General features: G+C 47.1%; 1 protein-coding gene across 3 annotated transcripts in view; it reads left to right on the forward strand.

Annotated features, from left to right (window-relative positions):
- MORC2 (MORC family CW-type zinc finger 2) overlaps positions 1-27423 on the forward strand; it is a 353542-nt gene that overhangs the window by 136727 nt on the left and 189392 nt on the right. For all 3 annotated transcript variants that reach the window (XM_069214663.1, XM_069214664.1, XM_069214665.1), the window contains exons 9-11: positions 16154-16265; positions 16344-16469; positions 18661-18740. In XM_069214663.1, the coding sequence (XP_069070764.1) occupies positions 16154-16265; positions 16344-16469; positions 18661-18740 (318 nt within the window). The remainder of the gene's footprint in view (positions 1-16153; positions 16266-16343; positions 16470-18660; positions 18741-27423) is intronic.

A 27423-nucleotide genomic window follows, 5' to 3' on the forward strand; every position in this document is an offset into this window, starting at 1 on the left:
AGCCTGCACTGGGTGGAGATGCTAACACCTCCCCCAGGCAGGAGCTGTAACACCTGGCGGTGAGCCTCAAAGGCTTACCCCCTTTGTTCCAGCACCACAGGGCACTCCAGCTAGTGGAGTTGCCCGCCCCCTCCGGTCACGGCCCCACTTTTGGCGGCAAGGCCGGAGTAGATAATGAGAATAACAAGGAGGAGTCACTGGCCAGTCAGGACAGCCCCTAAGGTGTCCTGAGCTGAAGTGACTCTAACTTTTAGCAATCCTCCATCTTGCAGATGGAGGATTCCCCCCAATAGGGATAGGAATGTGGCCCCCTCCCCTTGGGAGGAGGCACAAAGAGGGTGTACCCACCCTCAGGGCTAGTAGCCATTGGCTACTAACCCCCCAGACCTAAACACGCCCTTAAATTTAGTATTTAAGGGCTTCCCTGAACCGAAGAATTTAGATTCCTGCAACTTACCGAAGAAGAAGACTGCTGAGCTGAAAACCCCTGCAGAAGAAGAAAGAAGACACCAACTGCTTTGGCCCCAGTCCTACCGGCCTGTCTCCTGCCTTCTAAAGAACCCTGCTCCAGCGACGCTTTCTCCAGGACCAGCGACCTCTGAATCCTCAGAAGACTGCCCTGCTTCAAGAGGAACAAGAAACTCCCGAGGACAGCGGACCTGCTCCAAAAAGACTGCAACTTTGTTACAGAGGAGCAGATTTAAAGACCCCTGCAAGAAGCGTGAGACTTGCAACACTGCACCCGTCGACACCGACTCGACTGGTGGAGAAACAACACCTCAGGGAGGACCCTCCAGCGACTCTGAGACTGTGAGTAACCAAAGTTGTCCCCCCTGAGCCCCCACAGCGACGCCTGCAGAGGGAATCCCGAGGCTCCCCCTGACCGCGACTGCCTGACTCTAAAATCCCGACGGCTGGAAAAGACCCTGCACCCGCAGCCCCCAGCACCTGAAGGAACGGAACTTCAGTGCAGGAGTGACCCCCAGGAGGCCCTCTCCCTTACCCAGGTGGTGGCTACCCCGAGGAGCCCCCCCCCTTGCCTGCCTGCACCGCTGAAGAGACCCCTTGGTCTCTCATTGAAAACCATTGAAAACCCGACACGTGTTTGCACACTGCACTCGGCCGCCCCCGCGCTGCTGAGGGTGTACTTTCTCTGTGGACTTGTGTCCCCCCCCCGGTGCCCTACAAAACCCCCCTGGTCTGCCCTCCGAAGACGCGGGTACTTACCTGCTGGCAGACTGGAACCGGGGCACCCCCTTCTCTCCATTGAAGCCTATGTGTTTTGGGCACCACTTTGAACTCTGCACCTGACCGGCCCTGAGCTGCTGGTGTGGTGACTTTGGGGTTGCTCTGAACCCCCAACGGTGGGCTACCTTGGACCCCAATCTTAACCTCGTAGGTGCTTTACTTACCTGCAAAAACTAACATTACTAACATTACCTCCCCCAGGAACTGTGAAAATTGCACTGTGTCCACTTTTAAAACAGCTTATTATGTTTTATGTAAAAAGTATATATGCTACTGTGATTATTCAAAGTTCCTAAAGTACTTACCTGCAATACCTTTCAAATGAGATATTACATGTAGAATTTGAACCTGTGGTTCTTAAAATAAACTAAGAAAAGATATTTTTCTATAACAAAACCTATTGGCCTGGATTTGTCTCTGAGTGTGTGTTCCTCATTTATTGCCTGTGTGTATGTACAACAAATGCTTAACACTACTCCTTTGATAAGCCTACTGCTCGACCACACTACCACAAAATAGAGCATTAGTATTATCTCTTTTTGCCACTATCTTACCTCTAAGGGGAACCCTTGGACACTGTGCATACTATTCCTTACTTTGAAATAGTGCATACAGAGCCAACTTCCTACAGTATAAAATTGTTCATTTTAGGCATACGGTAAAAAAAAAAAGCATGCACCTTTGTAAAATTAGTCCCTCACTACATTGCAACCAGAAATCGCTGGTGGACTACATCACATTTACTAACCCAGCAGACATCATGAAATTAAGTAAAACATCGAGCCAGGTCAGAAGATGTTTCAAAACTTTGGAATACTTTGCAACAGACGTTGATGGCTGTATCCAACAATCTGTGCTTCGGAAAACTCCCAAAAAGAGATCATCATCAGACTGGTGTTGGATTAAATCTCAGAATTCTGGCTGTGAGTGAGCAAGATCTGATAAGGTTCGGACCACCTGACATCCTGGACTCCTGTTTCATCAACAGTGAAAAATTTCCTAGCTTTCATGAAGGGAAGTTTAAATTCTCCTATGGACACAGAGTCGAGGATTATGCTCTACTTTCCGTCTTTATTATTCCAGCAGACTTCAACATTTATATAAAACTATATTTCTCAACAACACCCAGGAAAGAAACTACAATATCAACAGTCCTCATGGGCCTTAGAACAAGCCTCTTTGCTTCCTGCGACATGCTCAAATCCTCGTGGTTTTCTTAGTCCCCTTTAGTGTCATCAGATCCTGGAATATAAACATAATTCAGGAAAGCTACATCCTAAAAAAACGTGAACTAAAGGCCTACGTCAAATGTCAAAAACTATTGATACATAATATTGCACCACTCAAAAGTACAGAACACCATCACAAGAAAAACAGATTGAAACATGTTATACTTACGCATTACAGCGAAACAAAGACCTCCGTTGACACAGGAACATCTCGAGGGAGGGTTGAGTTCCCAGCGGTGAAGGGTGGGAATGATCATTACCTCCATGTTCTAAATAGAATTAAAACTTATCACAAATGCTAGGAAATTTTTCATTCTATGTTGGGACCGGAGGTGAGGATTATGCATGTTCACAGCTTGTCCACCACTAATAGCGCCATATTCAAACTTGGTTTGAAATAAAACTTTTTGAACATGGAGTGTAAGGACCAATCCACTGCATTTAGGATATCTTCCAAGCATGTACTAAGCAAAAACGCTTTTGAAGCCATTGTGCGCCTGGCAGAATGGGCGCCAAACTGTGACACATTTAGGCCAGTCTCTTGCATGATCCCACGGGTCCAGGGTGCAATTGTTGGGGAGGGCACTGCTTTAAAAGGTTTCCTCAAGGATAGCAATTACTGTGGCTCCCCAGGAGGGTGAAACTCCTCCGTCACATTCTCATATGCCGTCAGACACCGAACTACACACAACTTTCATCACAGGCTAGATAGGAAATCAGTCTGGAATCTGTTTTGTCCTCCGTGAAATATGGGTGAAGACTCTACCCATCAGATCCAAAGCCCTGACATCAGAAACTCTGCTACAGGAAATAAGGCATAAGAACATGGCCAGTTTCCCAGAAATTTGTTTTCTAATCTAGGCCAAGACTGAAAAAAGACTCACAACTTGCTTACATCCCATAGAGCAAGGGGAATAGTGGGTTCAGGAGGAAGAACCAAACAGATCCCTCTCATGAGTTTCCACACCAATGGATGTTCGTCTACCTGATAACCCTGAATTGGAATATGGCCTGCTGAGATCGCTGATCTGAAGGTGTTGACCGTTTGGCAGGCCTGACCCTGCCAGGCCAGGAATGCCAGGAAACTGAAGATCTGGACAGTGTCAGACCCCAGGGGATCACAAAACCTTTGTACACACCAACAAACCCATCTCACCCATGTTGATCTATAGCATTTGGTGGTACTGTCAGCCCAGGTCGCGTCCAACATTCTGTCAGCCTCTTTTTGAAAGTCCAGGGACTCTACAGCGTTCCCTGTAATCCTTCACCACATGAAGTGTGAACGGTCTTAATGAATTAATGAGTGACGATTCCCGAGTTGATCCCAAATCTGAGCCGGTGCACTGGGAAGTCAGATTGAATAATCCCAAGAAATTTCCAGTAAAACTGGAAACCATACTTGCAAAGTCCTACACAGCGTTATTAGGACTATCTGATCTTGTTGGAGTCTCACCTGATCGTCGCAAATGGCGAGAAGATGCATCCCTGCTCTCCCGACCAGTCTTGTAGGAAGGCATCCGTCGACAGCGCCTGAGGGTCCAGTCTCCAGCTGAAGTACCATCCACGTGGTGATCCAGACGCGACACAAACAGATCCACAGTGAAAGGACCCCACCGGTTGTGGATCAATCGGAAGATCTGAGGATCCAACTGCCAGAGACACATGTTGGACCATTCTCTCAAATAGCAGTCCACTATGTTGTTGGAAACCCCCGGGCAATACTCTGCTGTGACCGAGATGCTCCTGTAAAGGCAGAATGTCCAAAATTGCTTGGCGAGGTCTGCCAGCATTTGGGATTTGGAGTTGGTTGATACACTGGACTGCCGATATATTGTCCATCTCAAGGAGAACACAGCAGTTTGCCCGTTTCTTAGTTCAGCACTGGACTGCAAAGGAAACTGCCATTAACTCCAGGCAATTGATATCTTGTGAAGGGGCCTCCACATCGAGCTCCCCCATCCCGACTTGCTGACGTTTGATTCTATCTGTAAATCTGGATCGGATCCGAAGATTGCTCTGCCGTACCATGTCCTGGACAATAGCCACCAATCCATCTCCACTTTGACTTCCTATGTCAGCAAAACCTGTTCTGCATCCTGTAGTTCCATGCATAAATTAAATGCCTTGAGCCTTTGAAGTGTTCTGTAATGGAGCGGACCTGGGGAGATAGCTTGGATGGAGGACAAGAGCAGACCCACCACCCAAGCCACCTGCTGTAAGAGATGTTGATGGACGGTACAGGTGCGCTTTAATTCCCGCTGGATTTTGGCAGTCAGGTGGGAGGGAAGGCTAAGGGGTTTCTCCATGGAATTTATGACAAACCCCCAAAAGGTCACCTGCTTGGAGGGGGTCAGAAGGGATTTCTTGTGATTTATCATGAAGCCGAGACTCTCCAACAGTAGAATTGTGGTCAGCAGTTGATCCCTCAAGCGGAAGGAACACTGGGTCATGGGGAGAAGATCGTCCAAATAAATGATCAATCGGAAACCCTGCACCCTGAAATGCTCTTATTGCTGGTTACAGCACCTTGGTGAAACACCAAGGGGTTGATGAGAGCCCAAATGGCATGGTCTGAAACTCGAAAACCTGACCGTGCGGAATTGGAGAAATCTGCAGTGGGTTGCGAAAATAGGACCTGTAAAGTATGCACCTTTGAGAGCCAAGCACCCCATCCAGTCTTCCGGTTGCCACAGATGGATGCCCTCCATCTTGAAGTGGTGGTAAACCAAGCAGCCACTGAATTCCCAGAGATTGATCACTGGGCGCTGACCCCGTCTTGTTTCTTCACCAGAAAAATTGGGTCACGAAACCCACCCTGGTGGAGAGAAGCTGGTGAAACAGTGCTCTTGTGCAACAGGTCCTGAATCTCAAGATCTATCAAGGCACAGTGGGCTATGTGGAAGCCCCACACCGTCTGCAAAACCCATGCATCCGAAGTCAGCTTTTCCCAGTTGTGGAAGAACAAAGCCAAAAGACACTCCACCTGCATTCGGGAAACAAAGGCCACACTCACCTGTTCGATTGCCTTGAAATTGGCCTCTGGAGGAACCTCTACCATGACCTAGAGTTGCTCTTGTGGATGGGAAGAATTCTCCTAAGCAATATTGGTCTTGCTACTAGTTCCTGCCTTAGCCTTGCCCTTTCGAGGGGGCTTGCCTATAGAAGTAGCTGGTTGAGAGCTCCCTTGCCACGACCGACCTCAATAAAAATTATGGGGGAGGGAGGGGTTAAACAATCTTTTCCATTGAGGCTTGAGTCTTGTCCAGAGAGGCAAATGTAGTGACAAACTTCCCCAACTCTTTGATGAAGAGGTCTCTGAATAACTCTCCCTGGGCCACCACGCCCAAGTCCCCCAACTTGGGGTCGACTTTTTTCAGTGTCATCTCTCCAAAGAGAATGTTCATTTCATGTAGGAAGTTGGCTCTGTATGTGCTATTTCAAAGTAAGGAATAGCATGCACAGAGTCCAAGGGTTCCCCTTAGAGGTAAGATAGTGGCAAAAAGAGATAATACTAATGCTCTATTTTGTGGTAGTGTGGTCGAGCAGTAGGCTTATCAAAGGAGTAGTGTTAAGCATTTGTTGTATATACACACAGGCAATAAATGAGGAACACACACTCAGAGACAAATCCAGCCAATAGGTTTTGTTATAGAAAAATATCTTTGCTTAGTTTATTTTAGGAACCACAGGTTCAAATTCTACATGTAATATCTCATTTGAAAGGTATTGCAGGTAAGTACTTTAGGAACTTTGAATCATTACATTAGCATGTATACTTTTCACATAAAACACAATAAGCTGTTTTAAAAGTGGACACAGTGCAATTTTCACAGTTCCTGGGGGAGGTAAGTTTTTGTTAGTTTTGTCAGGTAAGTAAATTACTTACAAGTCTCAGGTTTGGGTCCAAGGTAGCCCACCGTTGGGGGTTCAGAGCAACCCCAAAGTTACCACACCAGCAGCTCAGGGCCGGTCAGGTGCAGAGGTCAAAGAGGTGCCCAAAACGCATAGGCTTCAATGGAGAGAAGGGGGTGCCCCGGTTCCGGTCTGCCAGCAGGTAAGTACCCGCGTCTTCGGAGGGCAGACCAGGGGGGTTTTGTAGGGCACCGGAGGGGACACAAGTCCACACAGAAAGTACACCCTCAGCAGCGCGGGGCCGGCCGGGTGCAGTGTGCAAACAAGCGTCGGGTTCTCTGTAGATTTCAATGAGAGATCAAGGGATCTCTTCAGCGGTGCAGGCAGGCAAGGGGGGGGGCTCCTCGGGGTAGCCACCACCTGGGCAAGGGAGAGGGCCTCCTGGGGGTCACTCCTGCACAGGAGTTCCGTTCCTTTAGGTGCTGGGGGCTGCGGGTGCAGGGTCTTTTCCAGCCGTCGGGAAATGGAGTTCAGGCAGTCGCGGTCAGGGGGAGCCTCGGGATTCCCTCTGCAGGCGTCGCTGTGGGGTCTCAGGGGGGACAACTTTGGTTACTCTCGGTCTCGGAGTCGCCGGAGGGTCCTCCCTGAGGTGTTGGTTCTCCACCAGTCGAGTCGGGGTCGCCGGGTGCAGTGTTGCAATTCTCACGCTTCTTGCGGGGAGTTGCAGGGGTCTTTAAATCTGCTCCTTGAAACAAAGTCGCAGTTCTTTTGGAGCAGTGCCGCTGTCCTCGGGAGTTTCTTGGTCTCTTGGAAGCAGGGCAGTCCTCTGAGGATTCAGAGTTCGCTGGTCCTGGAGAAAGCGTCGCTGGAGCAGGGTTCTTTAGAAGGCAGGAGACAGGCCGGTAGGACTGGGGCCAAAGCAGTTGGTGTCTTCTTTCTTCTTCTGCAGGGGTTTTCAGCTCAGCAGTCTTCTTCTTCGGTAAGTTGCAGGAATCTAAATTCTTAGGTTCAGGGGAGCCCTTAAATACTAAATTTAAGGGCGTGTTTAGGTCTGGGGGGTTAGTAGCCAATGGCTACTAGCCCTGAGGGTGAGTACACCCTCTTTGTGCCTCCTCCCAAGGGGAGGGGGTCACATCCCTAATCCTATTGGGGGAATCCTCCATCTGCAAGATGGAGGATTTCTAAAAGTTGGAGTCACTTCAGCTCAGGACACCTTAGGGGCTGTCCTGACTGGCCAGTGACTCCTCCTTGTTTTTCTCATTATTTCTCCTGGACTTGCCGCCAAAAGTGGGGGCTGTGTCCAGGGGGCGGGCATCTCCACTAGCTGGAGTGCCCTGGGGCATTGTAACACGAAGCTTGAGCCTTTGAAGCTCACTGCCAGGTGTTACAGTTCCTGCAGGGGGGAGGTGTGAAGCACCTCCACCCAGAGCAGGCTTTGTTTCTGTCCTCAGAGAGCACAAAGGCTCTCACCGCATGAGGTCAGAAACTCGTCTCTCAGCAGCAGGCTGGCACAGACCAGTCAGTCCTGCACTGAACAATTGGGTAAAATACAGGGGGCATCTCTAAGAGGCCCTCTGTGTGCATTTTTTAATAAATCCAACACTGGCATCAGTGTGGGTTTATTATTCTGAGAAGTTTGATACTAAACTTCCCAGTATTCAGTGTAGCCATTATGGAGCTGTGGAGTTTGTTTTTGACAGACTCCCAGCCCATATACTCTTATGGCTACCCTGCACTTACAATGTCTAAGGTTTTGCTTAGACACTGTAGGGGCATAGTGCTCATGCACATATGCCCTCACCTGTGGTATAGTGCACCCTGCCTTAGGGCTGTAAGGCCTACTAGAGGGGTGACTTAGCTATGCCACAGGCAGTGGGAGGTTGGCATGGCACCCTGAGGGGAGTGCCATGTCGACTTAGTCATTTTCTCCCCACCAGCACACACAAGCTGGCAAGCAGTGTGTCTGTGCTGAGTGAGGGGTTCCTAGGGTGGCATAAGACATGCTGCAGCCCTTAGAGACCTTCCCTGGCATCAGGGCCCTTGGTACCAGGGGTACCAGCTACAAGGGACTTACCTGGGCGCCAGGGTTGTGCCAATTGTGGAGACAATGGTACATTTTAGGTGAAAGAACACTGGTGCTGGGGCCTGGTTAGCAGGGTCCCAGCACACTTCTCAGTCAAGTCAGCATCAGTATCAGGCAAAAAGTGGTGGGTAACTGCAACAGGGAGCCATTTCTTTACAGTTCACATTCCCCAAAAATATGTTAGCATGTTGTCCTCACCCCAAAAGTGTTTCCGGAGGCACCAGGTTACCAGAAGTCTTAGTCTCCTCGGCTAGTCGAGGATTTTTGTCAGGGGCCCCAAGATGTCCAATAATTTGTCCTGGCATGATTTCCAGGACTGATCTAAACTCTTCTTGGAATCTCGAATATATTTGGCTAGGAACGTGGCCATACACAGATCTATGTCCGGGGTGAAAGCCACCTTATTTGCTAGGGTGTGGACACTCCGCCCTATGGCGGGCATGGACCTCCTTCTCTAAGGGCTTATGTATGCGGTCTGCTACTTATTTAGCCACCTTGGCTAATGGGACCCACTCCGCCGACCTGGGGTGCATGAAATCTTCTGGGTCTAACATCTCTGACTGCCCCTCAGAATCACCCTTGTTAATAGAAGCCGGGTCAGGGGCTGGGCGCCACGTTCTGGAGGAACCCACCTCATCCGTAGAATCTCCTAGGCAATCATAATCATCATTGCCACCTGGGGGAGATTGGGAAATCAGGTCATCTGGTGTGGAGCCCAGGGGCGTTCTTGGGATCTCTTCCATGCGAGGGGAAGGTGGTTGGGACAGAAAACCCTTCTTCAGGCACTCAAAAGTACTTAAATGGATACCAGCTGAGTTGTTTGTGTCAGCGAGCGTGCAATGAGATTCACCCCGGGGCCCAGGAACAAGGGCCATTTAAGTCACAGAGGCCATATAATATGAAGCGCACCTGGGCTGGGCCTGTGCAGCAAATTAAATGCACTTGCACGTCACAGAAGAATACAAGATATATAGACCTGTTCACTTCCCAGGCTCTGTGCTGCACTCAAAGCTGTCAATTATACCAACCCCAGAGGGCGTACTGGCTTCCAGGCGTCCCGGGGGAAATAGAACGAATAAGACAAGCCTCTGCAGCGATGAATGAGCAGACAGAAATGTCTGGAATGCACCCACCACCCACAGAGCAACTAGAGGCACCTAGTGCTTCTGACACCAGCTGGCACCCCCTATCACGTTCAGGCCTACACTGCACTCGCTTGGCCCCTAGAAAAGAACAATCATGCTGCGAAAGGAGCAGTAAAACGCTTTCCTGCGTAGCGACCTCCTAGAAGGAAGCTACTGTACACAAAGCAGTATACAACACTAAACAACAAGAAAAGCATAAAAGAATGAAAACAACTTATCTGCCTGCTGGAGTCGGAACGAAAGAGGATATGACAGACAGAGAGGCTGGTTATAAAGCCCATGAGGATCGTTGATAGCTTATTTGTTTTGTAGTTCCATTCCTGGGTGTTGCTGGGAAAGATAGTTTTATATGTATGTTGAAGTCAACTGGAGTAACAAGAAAGAAAGTAGACTGTAATCCTCGCCTCAGGTCCCAACATGGAATCCTGGGTTTCCAATTAAAAATGAAGAATGCTCTGAAGTAGCCATTGTAGGAAAGTACCCTCTTTTTGTCATTGTTATCCCCACTTTTTTCCTTCTATCAATGTGCTTAGACTGTTTTCACTGGGATCCTGATATCCAGGACCCCAGTGATTGTGCTCTGTCCCTCTATATTTAGTTGCCTTGAACTTTTAGGGACTCCACAGTTGGCATAACCCTTGTAAGTCCCTAGTATATGGTACTTATGTACCCAGGGTATTGGGGCACCAGGGTTTCCCCACAGGCTGCAACATGTATTGTGCACCTCATGGGAGCCCATGCAAAATGTGTCTGCAGGCCTGCTATTGCAGCCTGAGTGAAAAAGTGCATGCACCCTTTCACTACAGGTCAATGCACCAGGTCACTGAAAGTCACCCCTATAGTAGGCCCTCCTAGCTCAGAGGGCAGGTCCCTGTATGTGAGGGCACCCTTGCATGAGCAGAGGTGCCCCTATGAAGTCCAGTTCCATTACACTGAACTTAAGTGAGGGGAAGCCATTTTATCCTGTGTCCAGCTACATAATGGTAACTCTGAACCTTGGCATGTTTGGTATCCAACATCTGTTGCCAGTATTGGTTGTATGATTTCATGCACTCTGGGGGCTCCTTAGAGGACCCCCAATATTGCTACTACCAGTCTTCTATGGTTTTCCGGGCATCCCGTGCTGCTGCCACCCTTCAGATAGGTTTCTGCCCTCCTGCTGCTTGACCAGCTCTACCAGGAAAAGGCAGAACAAAGGATTTCCTATGGGAGAGGGAGGCAAAACCCTCTGCCTTGGAAACAAGTGTTAAAAGGCTTGGGAGGTGTAGCCTCCAAAAGCCACCAGTTTGCCATGAAGGGCACATTTGATGGCCTCCTTGCATAAACCGGTTTGCACAAGTCCAGGTTCCACCGGTCTTTACACTGGTGCGACACTAGACAAAGGAAAGGATAGTGATCACTCCCCTGTCCATCACCACCCCAGGGGTGGTGCCCAGAGCTCCTCCAGGTGACCACTTGATTCTGCCATCTTGAAACCAAGATGTGCAGAGGCCCCTAGGAGCATCTGAGTGGCCAGGTCAGGCAGGTGACGTCAGAGACCCCTTCTGATAGGTGGTCACTTTGCTAGGTTACCAAACCTCACCATAGGACTATTTAGGGACTCCCTTGCGGATGGGTCCCCAGGTTTGATGAGCAGGACTCCTGCATCTTTTAATTCCACTTCTATCCACTGGAACGTAACTGGGCTCTTCAGGAACAGACAAGACTGCAACTCCGGTGACAACTTTGCTTTGCAACATTGTTTCTCTGGCTCCTTCCAGCAACTGCAACATTTCCCCAGCTGTGCATCCTCTGAAGTCGGCAAGACTTCAGCCTGCACCAAGCAGCAAGAAGGAAACTCCCCTGGAGTGAAGGAGTCACTCTCCTTCATCTCAGGCACCTACAGCAACAAGGTCCGGCTGCGTGGATCAGCTCTCCTCTGGAACCGTGTGGATCCTGCATCACAGGTGGTGGTCTGGAGTGGGCCCCTTGGTTCTCTCTGCCAGCTGTCCAACTCGGGAGACACATGAGGCGTTGCCTTTCCTTGCAGAACAAGTACACCTGTGCACTCCAAGTCTTGCAGCAACCAAGGCTTGTTGTCTCCTGCTCCAAGGGATCTTCAGGATCCGAGTAGCCCCGACCCCAGCACTTCTTCCTGCCATTCACAGTTTTCTCTCTGCTGTTCCAGCGACGTTAGACTTCTCTCCAGGTGTGCTGATTGGGCCTCACTGCAACTACTGTGCGTACTTCCAGTGGGTTGCCTGTGGGTGCTGCGACTGCTTCTGTTGGCTCTCTCATATGATGAGAGTCAGCCCGGACTCCCCTCCAAGGTTGGATGTCCCCTGGACCTTGCTGTTGCTCTTCACCCTTGCAAGTCTTTGTTTGCTCCTCTTTCATTAGCCAAGGCTTGTTGGTGGTTCTCCTACACCACTGACCATCTGCAACCAGACAACCGACGTGGGACACCATCTGCACTGCTCCAAGGACTCCTTCAGCTTCTGGGCTGCACAGCAGGTCTTCTTCTTTTTCCGGTCTACCTGCCTCTTCATTCACAGAAGGGTGCATAGTAGCTCCTACCCCCACTGGACACTCCATTGTGGACTGGACTCTGATCCCTTCCTTTGTAGGTCCACCTCTTTCAGATTCCATGGTTGGTTCCTTTTAGACTGGTCCTGATCTTACACAATCCCTTTTCTAAAGTCCTCCTGTTAGTCCTAGTGGAGACCATATACTTACCTCTACTCTCCTGGCCGCTGGGACTCACTCAGGTACTTACCTCTGGTGGTTCCTACTTCTTCCAGCTCCCCTCTAAGAAATCCATGTCCTTGGGAGGGGGACTTCACTTTGCATTCCACTTTCTTAGTGTATGGTTTGGCCCTCCCTTTGGGCCCTCACTATTTTCTGCTTTTATTCTCAATGCTTGTTGTTTCTATGCTATTTTCTGATTGCTATTGTGTATATATCTAGTGTGTTCTCAACTCCAGTTGAGGGGACTCCCTATAAGTAATCTAGTGTTGTGCTACTATAAAAAGGTACCTTTATTTTTGTAATACTGTGTGGTTCTTTGATGTGTGATAAGTTGCTGTCTGACTTTTGTGGTATTGCATAAGTTTTGCATGTCACCTAGAGAAGTCTTGGCTGCTCATCCACAGCTGCCTCTAGAAAACCCTGGCTTCCTAGACACTGCCTACATATACTAATAGGGGTTGCCTGGACCTGGTATAAGGTGCCAACACCATAAGTGTCCACCACACATCAGGCCAGCTTCCTACAGCCATGATGTACCTTGCACCATTTTATGGAACACCTAAATAAACGTATCCTGTCAGAAACAATAGAATATATATATACATATATATTTGAAAGTAGCCATTCATAGTTCTCAAAAGGAGGAAGAGGCTGGAAAACTATTGATTCAAACTGTGCTATCTGTGAAGTCACAGCAGTATGGTATGTTATATATGTACTGTTAAGAACTAGAGAATATATTGCTTTGAGCTGACTCTTGGAAGAGAAGTTTGGAACTGCTAATGTTGGAATGGCTGTGACTGTTCTCCTATGTGAATAAAGTAGCAGAAGAAATCTTCCTGGAGACCTTGTATAGTTTGCTTTACAGCATGCCATCCTTGTTGAATCATCCTATTATAAACCTTCATTCAAAGGAGGTCAGTCGTGATGGAGACCTGTAAGCCGTGCTGAGGCCTTTTCTCCTTTTCCTTTCATCCTAACACAGTAGACACACAAGGGTCTGAGACCTGGTCTTGCTGCACCATACTGTCTGGAGGGACTAAGGGAAAAGCTATAAGTGCCAACATAATGGCCTTTATGAGAGAATAAAGAATTGATCAGAGAACTGAGGTTGTTTGTACAAGTGTATTATAAAACCTTGACAGTGAAATAACCAAACACACACCTGGGTGAATAATTTGTTTGTTCTCACAGTGCCATTGACATTACCCCCTCACACAGTTAAGACAGTACATCTTTTTTCTTACACTTCATAGTGAATGTTAAACCATAAAGTGGGGAGGGGAGCAAGAGGATATTTTAACACCTGGAGAGTGATGTATGGCAGGAGACAAGAGGGCAAATGAAGTCTGCTTCTGACAATTTATTTCTTCCCACCCCCAATGAGTTCCACCTTATTTTTCCAGAGTCAGTGAACAAAGGTAAGAAAGGTCCTTAGTAGAGTAATAACAGGTTATGTATCACTATTCTTTCTTACCCATGTACACACCACTACATTAACAGATTGATGGAATTAGCTAGAGTTCCATGGTGCGTGATAGAGCTTAGTCCTCAAAAATGTCCATCACTTTAGATTGTCAATAAAATGACAAAAACATATTGACACATAAGAACCAAGGGCCCTAAATTCCCAGAGGTCTTCCTGTTTTTTAATCTTTTGTTAGAAAGTCATTCTTTGAGGTTTTGTTAGGGCTGCCATTACACAATTTCAGCTTCCCTTCTTTGATGCAGATCTTTTATATCCAACACTAAAATACTGACACCATTGAAAAAACTCTCAAAAGCCTACCACTGTGATAAGGTCTCTCAATGAGCCCACAGTGGTAAGCTGGCCAAGGTGAGGAGTGGACTGAGTGATGAAGCCTTTTCCTTATATTGGTGAGGGATTTGTATCTTTATTTTTCGTCAAGACACCCACTTAGGTGAAAGGACAGGCCTATCTTCGTCAACATAAAATTGTCTCTCAAACCCAAGTGTACAGTAGCAGATAAAGTGATGTGTATAGTTCTCAGGGACTCTTAACACCTTGTTGATCCTGTCATCATGAATGTGAAATTAAGGCGAATCTGATTCCTATTCTGGAGAAGACAACAAGCAATTAAGTTTCATGTGAACGAGTGGCTACTGTAGTCCAAAGAAAACTTTCTCTTTACCAAATGTCTGCCTTTGAAGGGGTGGAATTGATGGGAATGATGTCTTCAGAACTTCATCTGCACTGATGAAGTATTCACAAGTGTCAAGTGGACAGATGTTCTTATACCCAGAATCCAAGGTGATTATTATGATTGTTTGATATCTGACAGGATTGAGAGTCTGCATGCGGAGACTGACCATTTGGGATAGGTGGATAACAGATAAGTTCAAAGTTACACATTTTTAAATTTAAGACACATTAGACATACCATAATGCAAAGCCAGATTGTAGAGACTGGACAGACAATAAAATATTCTATATCATGAAACAGGTATAAAGACATGACTGGTTTTCCAAATAACCATGGGGGAGATTTCATTGGGTCCTGGCAAGTTCACTCATACTTGCTGAGAAGTATTCCTCTTGAAAGAGAATGAGGTGGTAAATGTGTTAATAGGCTATATTCCAGACTTGAAAAGTAGATGCTACATAACAGTTGTTGTGAGTCAGGTTCTTGTGAGTGAGGTTGCCAGTTGTTGTGAGTGAGGTTGTTCAGTTTCCCGCATGATTGAACTTCAGCTTCTCCATGGATTGACAAATGTTTGAATATGTTAAGTGCTTGAAGGTCATTAATGTGTGTTCTAGATACTAATAAAGGGTTTGGGAAGTATAAACAGTAATATGGCGCCTGAGGACATGCAAATAAGTTACAACATTACCAAGATAATGGCCCAGAGCATACATATAAATATTGTGGAAAAGAATGACGCAGACATGAGGAACTATGGTTGCTTTATTGGGGGCATGTGTTTCGACAGGATATTTGCATATTTAAGAACTTTGGATCTCTGTTCATGCATAGAGAAGACCACCATACTATTTTGAAATCGATCCCAGAAAAGCTACACAAGTGGAGTGAGCTGTTTAAGAATTTATTTAAGCCTGCGGTAACCTTTAATTATTATGTAAGTAACTGTCCTACTTATTATGCAATGCGCACATGTAGCATTGGCTGTGTATCCTGAATGCTTATAGATTCACATGTAATTCACTGGTGGTTATGAGTAAGGGTTTTCACTGTAGATGTACTCACAATAAAAAGTTTTTAACAAAAACAAAGTGTATTTTTCTGTTTTTGATGAATGACTATGTACAGCATATGGACCATATAATGTGTCAGGCTTCAAAACAGATATGCAATGCATAATTGTCTCTGTGAACAACGTTTTGGATTGCTTGGAGTCCACTTCTACTCAGTGTAGGTTTATTGTTCCTCTTCCCTTGCTGGGTGATATGCCTTGTGTTTGTGTACTACATGGTGCACTCCATAGGCATTGGGCTCCATGTTTTAAAGCACTGTTCCTGGAGTACACAGGAACTTTAGGTCAAAATATGGAAATTCAATCGGTTATATACTGTCGGTTCTTGAGTTAGGTTTGGCTCTAGAAGGAGTTATTGACATTGTAGTGGGCCATTGCTGGTATCTGGAGTAGACTCTAGCAAATTATATTGGGAGTTGTGGACTCTGTACATTATCACCATAGAAACAGTTGTCTCCAGCAGCAAGAATCGGGATTGCAGTGTTCTTGAGGCCATTGTGACCTAAGCTATTTTGACTTCTGACTCGGGTATTTTTGTAAACTCCGATTGCAGGAGCTAGAGTGCTGCACATTTTAAAGGATTACCTGTTTGTTTTATGTATGTCTGCAGTTATGGTTTTGCTTGTTGAATACAGGAACACTAGTCGTGATCTTCAACCTGAAATTGATGGACACCGGGGAGCCAGAGCTGGATTTTACCACTGATCCCAGAGACATTCAGATGGCAGAAACCCCACCAGAGGGAACGTAAGTGTATCAAAAAGGCATGGTGAAGAGAATGAATTCATGAGCTGTTAATCTAGAACACCTTCTTTTCCCATTCAGGAAACCAGAGCGGCGATCATTTCGTGCCTATGCTGCTGTACTCTATATTGACCCCCGGATGAGGATCTTCATTCATGGACATAAAGTGCAAACCAAGCGTCTCTCCTGTTGCCTTTATAAACCAAGGTAAGGCCTTTTAAACTGTGTTAAAATAAAGAGTTGCATCTGTGCATTAATGTTCGGAGGTGGGTTGCAGTTTCACTATGGCCTAAGAAGAGTACAAGTGTGATCTACAGGGGACAGGACTAATACAGTCGTTTGATGTTGTGTGAGGTTAATAAGCCTCACGATCACAGATAAGTGAGTTAGTTGTAAAAGAAACACAAACTGCCACTGCATTAATCTCTCCTTTGATTCTCTGGTCTAATGACTTTTTCTGCGATTTGTGATCTTGTAATCTAGAAATATAAGGACAATGATAGTTCAGGGCTGGGAATTTCAGCCAGCGTTTTCTAATATCAAAATAGCAATCTAAGCACTGTTTTTGGCTTATGTTTTTATAGGTCCTATTGAAAACTCAGCTTGTAGTCCACTTCCTGGCCTTAATCATTCTCCAGATTTTTTATTGTGCCATGGAGCTAGTATTAAATTGCCATGTTGGCTAGAAGTGGTTGTGCAAAACAAGTAAAACTGAATATATCCAAACTCAGTGCTGGCAACATTAATTGTGTGGCTACTGATGTTGAACTGAATCCAGATTGTGTGGCGTTGGACATAATTGGAAATATATTTTACTAGTCCTTACTATGGTTTTGAGTTAAAATATGGGACTTAGTTCATGGACTTCAACATTTAATTGTTCTGTCAGAACATTTGATTTCAATTGGCCATGTCCAGAAACGAGTATTGAGTTTGGAATTTTGTCCCATTGGATTCTTTATCAGCAATTTTCATTGGTACCTGAGGGTTTGCATGCACATTAGGTACTGGTTTTTCTTGGGTGGAGAGGCTAGAAGATGGGGTGGAGGCCACACCATACTAATACTGACAAAGAGTTGCATTATTGTGCATTTCCTGTTCCTCCTTTGATTCCCCTGTGTTAGTATTGAAGTCAGGTACTCTGGCAAGTTGATTGTCTCCAGAGAAGGGGCATCCTTTGTGGAGGATTTCAGTTGAAGAAACGTCACCGTTTGTCTTCTATATGTATTATTTCATCCATGTGATCACATGGCATGGAGAGCAGAGGTTACTCTATAGGAAACATTCAACCTTGATGGGATGTATCCTGGCAGAAAAGTACATTTCTTGATTTTTCACAGAGAAGGAATGTACTGCTGATGAATCTGATGAGTCTTGAATTATAACCATGCTAGCCAGCCTTTGTAAACATATCCTCACTCATAATTCATTTCCAGTTACTGCTTTGATTCATTGTAGGTGAGCAGGTTGTGCAAACGATCTGATGATCTATATTTGAGTGATCTCTGCCATTACACTTGTACGCAGAGCTTTACTGTTTGCAATGCATCACAGTTCTGTTTCATGCAGTGTTTCACCAACAGAACTTGAAATTATTACTGATATTTAATATGTTTTTATTATTAGAATTGTTACAGAAAATACCTGTGACACAGTGATGGAAGCAAGTATTTATTGCGTGTTCTGTGTTTGGTATGTTTGGCTTCCCACAATTAGGACTGATGAGTACTTGATACAAGCTATAAGGATATCATAATCCTGACAAAAGCCACCTACCCAAAATGGCATAGATGATTGGCCGAAATATGTTTACCGACTGACCTTATAGGATGCAGGGTGAATACAAACCCACAGCCATATGAAATACACATATTTTAATTGTGCCAGTGCAACCACCAATTAAAGAGTGATTTGGATTATGCTCTAGACAATTTTATTCTTCCACTTCACAATAATTTTGGTCCCGAAGTATAATATCAAGATCAGTGGTTGAGCCCATCTGACTAGAGGTATACTGCCTATGCAAAAGCACTGATGATGAAGCATACCACAATGCTTGCCAGGGGGCTTTTCATCTAATAAAAGGGATCTGCCTTGCATGAAATGTTCTAATGTAGGGTATTTTTGTCTCTCTACATCTTGTGGTGTTTTGTGAGATCCTCATTAGGCCGGCATTTGTTTTTGGTTGATCATTTTAAAACCAAAATTAGCCAACATTATTCATTAATCTAATAAATGTATTATCCATACAAGAAAGCATTTTTTGTTTTGCTCTGTTTAATTCTTTAACTATGTGTCTTTTGTTTTTCTCCTCTACTTAGTATTTACTGCTTGTGTTGTTTTCTCTGAGAATATAAAAACTGTTTGATGTCTTGTAATGCATTCATTGACCTTCTAGGAAGTATAGATACACATCAAATCGATTCAAAACAAGAGCAGAGCAGGAGGTGAAGAAAGCTGAGCACACATCAAAGATTGGTAAGAAAACATCACCCTTGCTGAGTGAATTCTGATTCTTAGGTCTTTTAATTATGATGGGGTAGGAATTACGAGATTTGCTATAACTCAATGAATTCTGTGTTGATCACAATGACTCTCCACCTTCTGAAAGTAGGTGTGGTCTCTGGGTGAAATACCAGGAGGAAATGAGGACTAACGAGAAAAATTAGGGCTGGGGTTCTCCTGGTAAGCCTTCATTTCTAAGGGGATCATCAGGATCGCACTTGAAATTGTCCATCTTGAGTGTAACTTAGTGGAAACAACCATTTTGACACCTTCTCTAAACCCATTTTAAACAACATTGTCAAACTTGATAATGCTAGTCTTATTCATTGGTACAGCTGTGTTAATCAACCTGCATGTTGACTCAACCATAGGCACATAGTTGGTAATTTGCTGTGTTTTTTTGGTTTTAAATAGTGTATATTTGCAAGCCCTTTTTCCTGTGTTGAGCTTTGAACGAGAAGCAGTTGAACTCCTGAGATCCTCTTTGAGAGTGTTTGTTCCTTTCAAACTCAGAATTGATAACAAACCGTATTCTTGGGGTATTTTTGTCCTGTTAGAAATCTTTTGACTTGTGTTAGAGTTAGCTTTTGTGTGCCCAGTTGTTGATTTTTTTTTTTCTTCTTCTGTTTTTTCTTTTTTTCTTTTTTTCTTTTTCAAAAACTAATGTGCCAGAACCCAGTGCCTCCCCCTTTTGCCCTATGGCAATTTATTCTTACAAGCCTACATTAATTTATTTTTCTTTTGTAAATGTTTCTGTCTTCCAAAGTGAAAATATCTTAAATCTGATTTTATTGAGCTGGGCTTCAGGTCTTTTAGATCAGCTTTTATAATTTTTTCGCTTTTATAATTTTTTAACGCTTTCTGCAAGTGGCGTTGATGAAAACAGCAGGTCAAATCACAGCGTAGATGTAGCAGTACTTAATAGCACAAACGTATCTATCTGATAGAGACATCTAATTGCAGTTTCCTTACCTAAGAATTTCCCCAGGCGCAAGTCTGGATCTGGAGATTTTTCTTGAGCAGTACACCTACATGCCGTTAGGTGGCGTCGAATTGCTCGGTGCCTGTCATCAGTGTCGTGCATGCCAGATATGATATCGCGGGTCCTATATAAGCACCACCCGGCACGCTGACATCAGTTCTTTTCTTTCTGTGCCAGCCAGCGCTGATCCGAAGAAAGTGATACCCCTCAGTCGTTTTTGACTGGTCTTTTTTGTCTTTTGTTGAACCTTTTTTGAGTATTTCATTCCTGGTGCGTCAAGGGATATCTTCTCGCAAGACCACTTTCAAGCCCTGTGGATCCTGTCATTGGGCAATGTACGTGATGGATCCGTACCTCAGGTGCCATTGGTGTTTGGAGCTCGGCCCAAAGTCGTGTTCCAAGTGCTGGGCCATGAATCCGGAAAGCTTTGAGGGAGGGGTCCCTAAGGCTCATGGCGACCCGGTTCTCTGCTCACATAAGTCCCGATCTCGATTGAGAGGATGATCTCCGGATTGGTCGCGGAGCACTTCCTCTTTGTCCTCCCTCTCCAAGTCCTCAGGACAATCAGGTAAGTTGCGGCATAAGAAGAAGTCGAAGAATGCGCATTCTTTAACTTCACCAAGTCCTTATGAGGGGGCAAGAGCGTCATCGATCTAGACCTCCCTCTGCGGAGCCTGCATCTGGGCCGACACCACGTCTCCCTGAGTTTCTGAGAGCTTAAGTGACCCCTGCCTAACTCAAGGAGTTCTATGAGGCAATGCGCCTCATTTTTGGGCAGTCCGACTCTTCTGGCGCGCGTTAGGGCCCTGTAGAGTTGGAAGGTGCCCCTTTGGGTTCCGTGACGGCTTTTTTGGCCTTTGCTCCGAGGGGCTCCCATGGATACCCTTGCTGGATCCAGACCAGTGCCAGTCATACCACCTCAACCTTCCCCAGCTACAACGTCAACGTTTCTGCGGCCGACTTGTCCCCGGGTGGTGCTGGCGCCACCGCCATCCTCATTGCCGACTCCGACACAGAGCTGAATGGGTGTTGTACAACACCAAATCGGGCACTGACAGAGGCCTTGCCCTCTATGTTGGATCCTGAGTCTCATTTCTATGGGCTACGTTACGGTGGGGATGGGGAGAGGTGGCCGGACCCTTTGGAGTACCAGCTCCAAGGCCCCATGGACTGGCGGACGGACCTGGGTGAAGCCAATGGACTGGATACCTCACCAGATACTGCCGTGGTCTCCCCTACTGTGGCCACAGAGGAGGGAGCTTCATATTCAGCTGAGGTCCTGGACCTTGAGCTGCCTTTGGTGGTCGTCATGACTAACCTCCTGACAGAGGCAGTTTAACATGGGACTTCATACTCTGAACCCCTGCTTCCCTTTAAAGGAAGCCCTTACAGATGTCTTATTGGGTACCTGGTCCAAACCCAACACAGGGACCGGGCAATTGCTTTCTGCCGTCACCCGGAACTGGGTGATCCAGGTTTCCTGATGCATCACCTCACCCCTGAGAACTTGGTTACCCAAGCCTCCACCTCCAAGGGCACGTTCCCTTCCACACTCCTGGATAGGGAATCCAAGAGGATGGACACACTTGGGAAGAAGATGTTTTCATCGGCTAACCTGGCATTGCGGTTCGTGAACACCACATGCTTTATGGGCTGTAATTCCCACACAGTGTGGGATACGGTTGCGCAAGTGCTGCCACAGGTCCCAGAGGAGGACCGGGCTGTACTTCCTCAGGCTGTTGCCGATGGGAGGAATGCTGCAAAGTTCACAGTTCATTGCAGACTTAACACAACGACTTGCTAGGCAGAGCTGTTACCATTACAGTGGCCCTGAGGCTCCACCCTTGGCTGGGGACATCTGCCTTTTCGGGGGATGTCCAGGCTTTTTTGATGAACATGCCTTTCAGTTTCTTCAGTGACAAGGTAGACTCAGCGCTCAAGCGCTTCAAGGATTTTCGTGCTATGGCCAAGGTCTTGGGCCTCGTGCCAGCTCCTCGTCCCCCTCAGTCTGCTTTTCGCCCCTTTCATGGCTACGGAAGGGACACCCAGCCATGTCCGTTCCATCCAGCCACCAGTGGCGTGCATGCTGCCTGGTCTCCACGTGGCCGGGAACATGGGATCCTCGTGGATCAGGGAGCCAGCGATTTGGCCAGTCCACCCCCCCAACTTAAGCTGCCTTCAAACCTTCCAAGTCTGACGATTCCCCACCAGGTACCAGTAGAACGCAGGATTCGTCATCACCTGCTCCACTGTCTGTCCATCACGTTAGGCAGGTGGTTTCGCAGATAGTCCAATGGGGCTACTCCCTCCCCTCCAAGACTACTCCTCCATCCTTGCCACCATCCTACGATCGGATAACGGAGGATCACTTGACACTTCTTCAAGAGAAAGTTACGGTTCTCTTGCCCATATGAGCCATAGAGAGGGCCCCTGTGGCAGAAGTAGGTTGTGGTTGTTAACACTACTTTCTGATGCCCAAAAAGGACAAGGGCCTTCACCCTATCCTAGACCTTTGGTCTCTCAATCTCTTTCTCAAGAAGGAGATGTTCAAAATGCTCCCTCTAGCTCAAGTTGTATCTGCCCTGGACTCCGTAGACTGGATGGTAATGTTGGACTTGCAGGACGCGTATTTCCATAGCCCCATACTGCCTGTCCACAATGTTACTTGCAGTTCACGGTAGTCTGCGAGCACTTTAAGTTCACCATGCTCCGTTTTGACCTTACCAGCGCCCCTCGGGTGTTCACCAAGTTGATGACTGTGGTCGCAGCTCTTCTGTGCAGATCAGGGTTGTAGGTAGCTGGCTCGGTTTATAAAGTACACTGTGCAGAGTAGTGTGGGCGAGCAGTTAGGCTTATCAGAGGGTAGTGCTAAGCATTTGTTGTACTCAGAGGCAATAAATGAGTTACACCCTCAAAAAATAAATCGGAGACCAATTTAGAAAACAACAATTCTTTTTATACATATTTCAAACCCACCAACGTAGTAATCAGAAAAGTAGACTTTTAAGCATAAATACTTTGCAATTTTAGAAATGGACAGTGCAATTTTCAGAGATCTCTCAATGTTATCATCTGGAGGAAAAACAATGTTCAGCAAACACAAGGTTAACAATGACTTACTAGGTCGAGCTCAGGGAGCAAAGGTAAATACTGGGCACTGTCCAGAACCATACCAACAGGTTACCCCGGGCGGCACTGTGGCGGCTGAGTGCAGAGGTGATGTAAGGCGTTGGGTACCCAATGGTTTCCTATGGGAGTTTGGGCCTTGTGAATGCAGGCTCTGTCTAGGAAGCCAGTCAGAGGCATCAAGCAGGTAAGTAGTAGACTTGGGGTGCTCGGGGACATGGGTGCACCTTTGGTCCTTTTCTCCTTTCCTCAGGGGTGACAAATGCAGGGGTGTCTTTCGGCGTTAGGTTTTCACTTTTGTGAGCACTCTCGGTCAGAGGGTCCTGTGCGTTGAGGCTGCAGGTGTCGTTGGGGAGTCCGGCAGTGGTGGACCCATTGTGGACTCGAGCTCTTAGGAGCCGGGGGACGTCATTAGCACTAATAAGCCACCTCAGCTATGGTCAAGGGTTGGGTGCAGTAGTTAATAGAGATGATGGATCTTCTCTCACCACAAGCCTGTGGGAGAGGGGGCCTGTGTGCAATTGCTGGAGAATCCAAGATGGGTGAGACTACACTGGATTTAGTCTCTGGGCAGCTGGGAACCCGCTTTGGCACCATTGGCTGGCTTCACCTCAGGTCATGGATGTCAGGTGCAGTGGTCACTTCCGGTGTCGGGTTTCTGGAATCCAGCAGCTGCAGAGTCTTTTCTTTGGAGTTCTTCTTGCAGCGCAAGTCCGCTGCCCACAGGAGACTTTATTGAAGGCTGGACGAGTTGGTTTCTTGCGCAGGATCCTTTGTGGTCAGCAGGCAGGCCGAAGGGGCTGGTTCCAAGTCAGCTACTTCTTTTCCTCTTCTCCAGGTGCAACTCTTCTTTGTCTGGGTCTTCTTAGGCTGTTGAAATCTAAGTTCTGTGACTACACCCATCTTCTGACCACTTCTGCTGAGAGGTGGGCATAGCCCTAATCCTAGTCGTCTTATTTCTTCCCAGGAAAATGGAGGAATTTAAAAAGTAGTGTCCACTTTAGCTCGTCCGCCTTAGGGGTGGGACTGGCAGGAAGTGGGCACTCCTCCTAATTTAACTAATTTTCCCACCTGTGCTGCTGCCAAAAGTGGGGTCAGGACAGGGGGGTTGCTCATCTCCACCTTCTGTAGAGACCTGCGTTGCATCACAAAGATGGCAAGGCCTTTCAAGCTCCTCACCCTGGAATGTCCATCCTGCCTGGGAAAGGAGGTCACACCTCTGCCCGGAGCAGGCCTTTGTCTCATGCCCTCGAGACTGCTGGCTCTCACCTTGGGGTGCCAGAAAAACGTCGGTAGTGGCTGAACTGGTCACCACCAGTCAGTGATCACACTAGTAGCTGGCAGGTTTATTAAGGTGCCCCCTGTGTGCATTTTTTAATAAATCCATCACAGGGGTCAGTGAGGGTTTATTATTCTGAGATGTCTGATACCAAACATCCCAGGATACAGAGAAGCCATATTGTAGCTGTGGAAACTCATAATAACCAATGTCCAGTACATGCATTTAAAATGGCTTTCCTGTGCACTTACTATGTCTCAGAATCGACAGAGATATAGCAGGGCCATATCTGCTCTTGCATATATGCCTGGATGCACCCTGCCTTAGGGGTGGCTTACACCTAGCACATGCAGTGATAGGGGGGCTGGCACACAGGAGTGTATAACAGGTTGTGTTTTCAATTTAGCTTGCACCAACACCAGAAGTCTGCAATGGCAGCACTGTGTAGATTAGGTGAGGGGTCCTTGACGGTGGCACAACTGGTGCTACAGCCCTCAGAGACCGTCCGTACCATTTACTAGGGGCTTACAGTGGTAGCTAAAGAGTTTGCCAATTTTGCAAAACAACTGTGCAGTTTTGGGGAAAGAGATCTGGCAATGGGACCTGGTTAGCAGGGGCCCAGTACACTAACAGTCAAAGCCAGATCAGAAATCAAGCAAAAGGTGGAGGATAACCATGTCAGAAAGGGTACTTTCCTACAAGGGTTTTCAGTCTTCCCCTTTCTCGATGTCTGGCTGTTAAAGGCGAGATTGCCCCAGGCTGTCGTCTCCCACCTCTGGACCACAGCGGACCTCCTGCATTAGCTGGGGTTCACTATAAATGTGCCAGAATCACACCGACTCCCTCTGATGCTCCCTTTCATTGGAGCTGTTCGGGACAAAGTGCATTTTCGGACTTGTCTTCCCAAAGGGCGAGTCCAGGATATTCAGGCTATGATTTCAGCCTCTGTCCTGGATTCCTGTGAGACTGCCTCCGAGACTGCTGGGATTCATGGCCTCCTTCATCCTACTGGTGACTCATGCCAGATGGCATATGTGGGCTCTGCAGTGGGACCTGAAGTCCAAGTGGGTGCACGATCAGGGGAATCTCTCCTGCATGGTCCAGATCTCGGAGGGAACTGTGCCATATCTGCAGTGGTGGCTAATGAACCGCAACTGGGTCAGAGGCAGATCCCTCTTCCTTTCTCAACCAGATCTGACAGTAATGACAGATGCGTCACTTCCGGGATGAGGTGGCCCCCTGGGAGAGGTGGAGATCAGAGGCGTCTGGTCTCTGGCGCAGTCCGGACTCCACACCAATCTCCGGGTGATCAGACTAGCATTAAAGGGAAGGTACCACAGCTGTTCACGGACAACACCACTGCCATGTACTGCTACAACCAGGGGGGGTTGGGTTCATGGACCCTTTGTCAAGAGGCTCTGTGCCTCTGGACGTGGCTGGAACAACATGACATTTCTGTAGTTGTTCAACTTCCATTCGGGCAACTCGTCCGTCAATGCTTAGGCGATCACAAATGACCTCTCAATCCAAAGGTGGTGTAAGGTGTCTTTCAGCAGTGTGGAGAGCCTTGATTAGATCTGTTGCCTCCTCAAGAACGCACAATGTCAGCAGTATTGCACGTTGGAGTTTCCAAGGTGGCAGTCTGTCAGCGAGTGAAAATCAGGCCTCCTGTTCGCCTTTCCACCCACACCACTTCTGCACAGAGTTTTCAAGAAGACTAGGAATGACCGGTCCCAAGTGTAATCCCTGTGGCTCCGGACTGGGCCTGAAAAGTCTGGTATCCTGAGCCATTAAGCATGGCCATTGATACTCTGATCAGACTGCCCTTTCGGGAGGATCTTCTGTCACAGTAGCAACGGATGGTTTTCCTCCCGAACCTGTCTACTCTCTGCCTTCTTGCTTGGAGATTGAGTGGCGGCAGTTGACAGCTTTTGACCTTCCACCCGAAGTCTGTGATGTAATCTTGGCAGCCAGGCGCCCCCTCCACCTAAACTGTATATGCCTGTCATTGGAAGAAATTTGTGAAATGGTGTGCAGACAAGTCTGTTGACCGCCTTTCTGCCACTCTCTAAGGTTATCTGTCTGCCCTTTCTGCTTTTTTTGCAGTTGCCTGATCAACCATCTTTGTTGAAGTCTTCATTTGTAAATAGGTTTCTTAAAGGCCTTACTCATATGCTTCCTTCATCTCCATTTGTTATGCCCCAAAGGGATTTGAATATAGGTTTGACATTTCTGATGTGTGTTCCTTTCAAGTCTCTCCACAACTGTCCTCTCAGGCTTCTCACTTTGAAAACTGCCTTCTTTGTGGCTGTTACATCTGCCCGCAGGGTGAGGGAGCTGCAGGCATTGTCATAAGCTGCCCTGTGTTTCCATCTATCCTGACAAAGTGGTGCTTGACACTAGGGCCTCCTTTCTACCAGAAGTGGTAATGCCCTTCCATGTAGAACAATCCATCACCTTGCCTACTTTTTTACACACACTCACATCCTTCTAATGAATGGGAGAGACTACATTGCCTGGACCCCAAAAGAGCGTTGGTGTTCTACCTTGATCGTACGAGTTTGGGTGGATGATCAACTCTTTGTTGGTTATGTCGGTGCAAAGAAAGGCCAAGCAGTGCAGAAGAGAACCATCTCCAGATGGACCGTACTGGCTAAGAAGCAACCCCCTGAGGGGTTGTGTGCTCATTCCACCAGAGCTAAAGCTGCAACCACTGCGTTAGCACACGGAGTTCCAGTTCTTGATATCTGTTAGGCGGCAACTTGGGCATCTCTGCACACATTCACACTACTGCCTTGACAGTCGGGTCTGTACAGACTAGTACTTTGCCCGCTTGGTCCTGCAGAAGTTTCTAGTATGATCTTGGTTCGCAGGCCAACCTCCAGGAATGGTATTCCTTGGGTCTCTATTCTAAGGTAAGGAACTGACAGCTAAATGTCTCTGTCAGGTGGACAAGTTACTTACCGGCAGTGATCTCTTATCTGGTAGAGACAGTATCTAGTTGCAGATTGCTTACCGACCCACCAATCCTCCCCGCTCTGCCAACTGATTTTTAGGGACAGGGACTCCCTTTCAGGGCCTTAGTTTTGATGCGCCAGTGGTCATGTAAAGAAACTGACGTCAGTACGCCGGGGTGCCATCTATGACTCGCGTCGTATCCAGCGTGCACGGCACCGATAACAGACGCAGAGCTGATCGGCACTGCCTAACGGCGGGCGAGGAGAGGCACTGCTCAAGAAAAATCTCAGTATCCAGACTGACACCTGGGG

This window comes from Pleurodeles waltl, chromosome 11 (genome assembly GCF_031143425.1).
Source record: "Pleurodeles waltl isolate 20211129_DDA chromosome 11, aPleWal1.hap1.20221129, whole genome shotgun sequence".
NCBI lineage: Eukaryota > Metazoa > Chordata > Amphibia > Caudata > Salamandridae > Pleurodeles > Pleurodeles waltl.